The 6615-nt window shown below is 34.8% G+C and overlaps 1 protein-coding gene across 1 annotated transcript; it reads left to right on the top strand.

The window, feature by feature from the left end:
- Positions 1-2793: 2793 nt before the first annotated feature.
- LOC105437496 (probable serine/threonine-protein kinase PBL21) lies at positions 2794-5034 on the top strand. Its single transcript, XM_030989804.1, has 4 exons — positions 2794-2845; positions 4379-4549; positions 4716-4820; positions 5027-5034. The coding sequence occupies exons 1-4, from the start codon at positions 2812-2814 to the stop codon at positions 5032-5034; spliced, it is 318 nt and encodes a 105-aa protein (XP_030845664.1). The 5' UTR covers positions 2794-2811.
- Positions 5035-6615: the final 1581 nt, after the last annotated feature.

Genomic DNA, 6615 nt, shown 5'->3' with positions numbered 1-6615 from the left:
CAATGTATTTCAAGAAAGAACTGTTAGAGATGTCAAACGAATACTTCTCCAATAACTTGGCGAACTTATTAAGCAATTTTGTGAAACAAGATCTCAAATATATTTCAATTCTGTAAACAAAGGGGAGTAGGTTTTAAATGCATACTAACAGTTATACCATGCGTTCAACCCTAAATGCTTCATTCCGGAATTTTTTGAGTTGCCCTAACAACAGCAAATTGTATGTAATTTAGATTATCTAGAGAATCTAAAATACAATATAGATAGTGACTCGAAACGCTTTTGTGTAGTTTCCAAAGTGGTATAAATACCGACTCATGAAATTAGTATCGAGTATGACTGATTTTTTTTTTTTTTTACCTGAAGTTCATTTTTCATTTAGGGGTTTGGGTTTGTGATTTCCCCTTTTTTGTATATCTTGTAATATGTAATCTATATCAACTGTCTTTTCATGTTTTTGTGCAAGCAAGTAGCCATTTGTCTCTAATGTAATAGGGATGCCCCTTAATACAAAATTATAATTGTGATTTTATCTTATTTATAAATAAAAATAACCAAAGAATTACACCTCATTATCTTTAATAGGAGGATTTACAAGTAGTACTCCAGAAAGTACCACATAATCCACTTTATCGTCTTCTTTCAATTCAAAAGGAATATTAGTAGTATAAAAAGTCAGGCGCAGATCCACGGGGGGGGGGTGTGGGGCGACAGGCCCCCCACTCCCCGGCCAAAAAAAAGAGTTAAAAAAATGATTTAAAAAAAATTCACTTGCCGGCTGGATCCGCCACTAATAGTAGTAGTGGTAGTAATAGTAGTAGTAGTAGTAGTAGTAGTATTAGTAGTAGTAGTAAGAGTAGCCGTAGCAGCAGAAGGAGTAGGAGTAGTGAGATAATTAGTAGTAGGAATAGTACTAGGAGTAGAAATAGGAATAGTCGCAATAGTTGTAGTAGTAGTAGTAGAATACAGAGCCTTTGCTTTTTTTTTAATAAAGGGGCAGTTAGGATTCGTTTTCTTTCTGTCCTGGATATTCTTGCATTCTTTTAAAACAAAGATAGTATTCTTATGATTCATGTTTACTTGATATTCCTGAATGTAACAGAGCTATCTCCTGTACCGTGTACCTGTAATGGTCTGAGTTCTGGATCTGCTGTAGGCATCGCAGTCTTAGCCATCCTGTTAGCTGTGTCTCTCATCATCAACGTCATTCAATTCATTGTGTGGAGAAGACAAGAAACAAGATCAGGTTAACTGAACTTATCCCCCCCCCCACTTCCGAAAAGTCTTGTGTTTCAACCCGATCCCACCTCCCATATAACAATTACTATAACTAAACTTTAATCAAGTTGACATAATTTCCTTATGATATGAAAATATTTCTATTTAAAAAGGGTGGTTCTGGGAAGGGTTTCAATGTTTTGTTTTTCTTCTTTTGTCCATTTACAGCCCTAGAACTATGTGTAAAAGTAACATCTACAACACATACAATTATTAATTGCAAAGTTAATTTCCGAGAAAAACTGGCGGAATTTGACAACTTCGATTTGATATAAGAATAGTCCATTTAAACAATTTACAAATAAAAGTAATCTTCAATTATATACCTTATATTGATTCGTTTTACTTTAAAAAAAAAGGCAAATATCACCAATTTTACTCATTAGATGTGCGTGCAAATGATTAGTATTCTTGTACTTGTATCATTGATCCACTTAGTATTCTATAAATGAATGAAGTAAGAATATTCATCCATACAAAATTCATAGGAATGATAGCTCTTTTATATATCCACAGACTATTATTGAGCTAAAATCAGTTTTGTAATATCCCTAGCGACTGCATTATGTCTTATGAAAATGAATGGAACTATTTAAATTTGATTGGACTATTTATATGTCATTCTGTAGAATAATTTCTTTTTTTTGGTAACATGCATAAAATATTTAATTATCAAAGATAAAGTAATCCTTATCAGGATATCCTAATCAAGCTGACGAAACTAATATGTTAGAAGTTAATGGCCTATCATGAAGAACCGATTCGTGTATTTACTTTTCATTGAATTGGTATTGCTTTAGCAGATTAGGGAAACAAAATACTGAAAATTGAAAGCGAAGGTATTTTTTCTTGCGTATCATAACCAGTATCGCGTTCTCGAGTATTTTCCAATACATGTGCCATGTCAATACCTCAGGATAGTGCTCATTTACTAGGGACTAAAGTTTATTTCCTTGTTGATAAATGTGTCATATACCTCTTTTGTGCGCAGAAAATATAGCAACATTTCTATAATTATTGGCTTCTTCTTTTTCTTTCTCTTTTTGCAGGTTTTGAAGCATCAAAGAAACCTGTTCCTAGGTTAGTATTAAGCAGTTTGGAATACTGAACAGAATTTATATATATATATATATATATATATATATATATATAAATATATCGATTACACAAACATATGCGCCCATAATTTATCATGTGTTTACATGTTAAAAAGTAAAGTGAAACTCGAGCTTGTATTCATATATATGAAACTCTCGTCTTCAAGGGAATTAAAAGGAAGTTAATATGAATGCAGAATGAAGACATGTTTCGTAATGCGGAAAACGAAAATGATTCGGTATTTACTATCACACACAAAATGAGCAACCCTTCTCTAATACGAGTATTTGGAAAATTAGCTCTGTGAGATGGCGCTGTACAATTACTAGGCCAGAAAGTTTAACATTTTAGTATCGATTTAAATGCCTTATGAAGAAACAACTGTTTTGTTTTGTCAGAGAAAAAAGATACGTATCCCATGAGGCGAATGAGAACATGGCATATGAGATGATTCAGACCGGAGATAGCGGTGAGAAAATGTGTGAAATCAGTCAAAGGTTTGCGATGGAAAATTTATTCACAACATAAGTAATGGAAATATTTATGGCTTTGTACGTGGCCAAACAAACGTCTCATAATTATAAAAATAATAAATTATAATCGTTTCGCCCAAAACTGCACAATATATCGTAACTATCGAGTGCATTACTTTGTATCAATTGATTAAATTAGTAGTATATTTTCCAAAGGAAACATAAGCTTAAAGGTAATACAAATTTTTGGTATGGGGTCATGAATTTGGTTCATATAAACATATTGGAAGCATATGCGATCCCACAATATTCAGTAAACGTTGTCGCGGTCGAAATCGACTCTAAAGTTATGAAATTGTAAATAATAAACACTTTATGTTGAAACACTTTATGTTGAATAGCTCCCTCTCAAGGTCAAATTATTAATTAAGCTATAAACTAGGCGTTGTGGCGTGCGCCTGTAATCCAGCTAAAAAGTGGAAGTTACAAACTGATTCAGCCGAGGACGCAGGTTCGAAACTGAGTCACGTCTTTCGGATGGTGACGTTTAAAGGTCGGTCCCAGACGTAAATAATCATATCTGATTGATACACGTCTGTAAAAACCCAATACACACACACACACACAATATAAAACAATGTTTATTGAATAAAATCGACCGATTAGCTATTCTCGTTCGGAAAGTATATACCACAACTACATACTCTGAGATTTTCATGGTCGCAGCTACCATTGTACGGCCGTAGGATTTATCAAAATTTACCGGGAGCACCGGAAAATCTTTATATTCAATTTTTCTCGAAAGCAGAAGTGTTTTAGGGTCTAACATTTTTGGTGTTTTTAATACATCCACAGGGGCATCCAAATATATCAAAATTGTAAAGAATGACTTTCAACACATTTTTCAAAATTTCCCAAAACTTTGTAATACCTTTAATCATCTCCCCGATCAGATTCTTGCTTGGCCTACTAACTCAACAGAGTTTTTAAATCTTACCTCTAATAATAGCCACTTTTTTAAATTGCGAATTCACATCCCTTCCCGTACACACACGCATACACACACTCAATGATTAGCTTATGGTGAATACTCTTTCACTTTCGTTTTATATTTCCAAAGAAATGTAGAATGATCAGCCTTAACCCTTTTTTTTTAGAGTGTGAAGGATAATAATAATAATAATATAATAATAATAATAATAATAATAATAATAATAATAGCCTAATAGTCCACTCCAAATTTTATTAAACCGAAACGGAAATTCTTTTTGCCCAATCGATTGTGAGCCCGGCAGCCACTGAGCAACGCCAGATCGACGTTGCTCTATCCCTTATTGTTGAACGCCAAACAAGGTAGTAACAAACTCCCATCTTTTAACGTCTTTTGGTATGACGCGGCCGGGGTTCGAACCCACGACCTCCCGGTTGTGAGGCGGACGCTCTACTGACTGAGCCAACACTCCGGTTGCTTGCATCCTATATTTCAAGTAATAGAATCCTTGTGATAATATTTTGTTTTTGTTTTATAGCATACACAGCCCTCAAACTCGGTCCATCCCACTCATCCATCATTGCTCCTGAAAACGTGGCGTTTTTCACCAGACTCGGTTCAATCGGACGGGGTGACTTCGGCGAGGTATGGAAGGGTGAATTCCGCTCGAATCAAAGTCGAGCAGACGTTGCTATCAGGCAGATTCCAGGTGAGGTTTTGCCAACCACTCCTTAAAAAGACCGAAAAGGCAAATCGCTTTCATGAATATCAATGTAGCCTAAAACAATTTGAGCTTCATGAAACGTTGTATTTATCATTGAAAATCACTAATAACACATCGCTTGAAAAGTAAGCCATTTATTATGTTCTCTTAGATCAAGTGACCAAATCAACCAACGTTCTTGAAGCTGTCAAGGTACTTTCTGAGCTAGCGGATCAGCCAAATGTTGTCACATGCCTGGGATATTGTCAAGAACAAGGTAAAAAAACCTCCTCCAGTAAATACAAAGCTGTCCATTGTCTGCCCGATATTATACAAATTAATGTGAATATGAGAATTCGTCGCTGTTTTCACGAAGTGACGGTAGTGAAGAAAAAAATTGCATTCACTTTGCGTTACGATTTTCCTCACTACCGTCACTTCGTGAAAACAAGGACGAATTGTATCTATTATTTTGGAATGCAGCCTGTTGAAAATTCTGTATAGGCGAGGGTATGAAACATTTTTAGTAGGCTCATCGTCTAAAGAACTAGGAATGATTTAATTAGTAAAACAAGAAGGTCTTTGAAGACCATTCCACTCTATAGGATAGTTAATGTTTTTCTTTTACTAAAACGAGATGTTTGATGAAACACATTATAACAGCTGAGTTTCAATACCATCACAATAGCTTCTGTACAGCTGTTAAAACAATTTCGGATTTCGTAATACGTCATTGCCATTTCGCACATAGGGGGCGCACATGGTGATTAAAAATGCCATATATTGATTTGTTTTCCCCCGAAAGTAGGAACTATCGTATTTTCAAATATTTGTTTTCTTTAATTGAACGAATTGCCCTTGATGCAGGTAGCATTTTATATGAGTACATCTCTGGGGGCACCCTACTCACCCATCTACAGACCACAGGGGTGCAGCCCCAACCCACATACAGCAATCTCACACCAAAGAGCGTTCGTCTCGATGAAGGTAGTCTACTCAACTTGGCTTGGCAAATTGCAAAAGGGATGCAATTTCTTGGATCAAAGAAGGTAACATTATTTCAAGATATTGATTTGAAGAGGAAAGGGGAGTAAGATTTTTGTAAAAGGAGGAGAAAATTGAGGATTAATTGAGAAGCGGAGAAAATGAGACAATGGCGAGTGGGTGGTTGTGAGCAAGTACGTTGAGGCCAAGTATAAGTTGGAGGAGGATGAGAATTATAAAAGTTGGGGGAAAAGGTGATAGAACACGAGGGACGATGCGAGAGTGGTAAATGGGATTCATAATGAGAATGGTAAAAATGAGCTGAAGCTTACTCCACAAATGAATTATTTTATAGTGTTTTTTATTAATTTGTTTATTGTTACTGTTTAATATTTTTATAATCGTTATTAGTTTATTTTTTATATTACAAAAAAACACACTAAAGATCATCCATGGAACTCTCTGCGCTCACAATGTGTTACTAGCTGATGGAAGGCAATGCAAGTTATCAGATTATGGACTATCTTCATCATTGTTTAGCGACAAAAGTGTAAGTATTATCGTTTATATTCAATGCTATATCGTCAGCATAGATATGGTATATCTTTAATGATGACTTCAATCCCCCACCCCGAGAAAAATATCGAAACAAAATTGAAACTAGGAAAACGCGACCCATGGAATTATGTTTTATGATTTATCACGTTTGTTGTTGTTTTCCCTTAAATTATTCAAACCCTGATTACTATTACTTAGTTTATCGACAGTGGTGTTTGTAAAGTTTTGCCATTTGCTATATTGTATATTATGTATACTTGAACAATTCAACCTGCTAATCATGATTTGTGTTAAACCATGAATAAATAATAATGAATTATTTAAAAAAAATGAAAAGAAAGACTGTAATTCTCAGAAACTTAACGTTAAGATGATTTTCAACCTTCTTTGTATTTTCCAACTTTTAAGAAACCAACAAGATGGAGTTCGCCTGAATCCATGGGTACTGGTGACCAATCAACTTATGGAGATATCTGGTCTTTTGGTATCGTCTTGTGGGAAATTGTGACATTGGGTAAAAAAAGAAAAAT

Source organism: Strongylocentrotus purpuratus, unplaced genomic scaffold, assembly GCF_000002235.5.
Source record: "Strongylocentrotus purpuratus isolate Spur 01 unplaced genomic scaffold, Spur_5.0 spur5_scaffold_19, whole genome shotgun sequence".
NCBI lineage: Eukaryota > Metazoa > Echinodermata > Echinoidea > Camarodonta > Strongylocentrotidae > Strongylocentrotus > Strongylocentrotus purpuratus.
The sequence above is the reverse complement of the archived record's forward strand: the minus strand, read 5'-3'. Positions and strand labels throughout refer to the sequence as shown.

Coding starts and splice junctions, on each gene's coding strand:
- LOC105437496 (XM_030989804.1), top strand. CDS start 2,812: ATGGCATATGAGATGATTCAGACCGGAGATAGCG. Junction 2,846..4,378: donor GATTCAGACCGGAGATAGCG/GTGAGAAAATGT, acceptor TTTGTTTTATAG/CATACACAGCCCTCAAACTC. Junction 4,550..4,715: donor TGCTATCAGGCAGATTCCAG/GTGAGGTTTTGC, acceptor ATGTTCTCTTAG/ATCAAGTGACCAAATCAACC.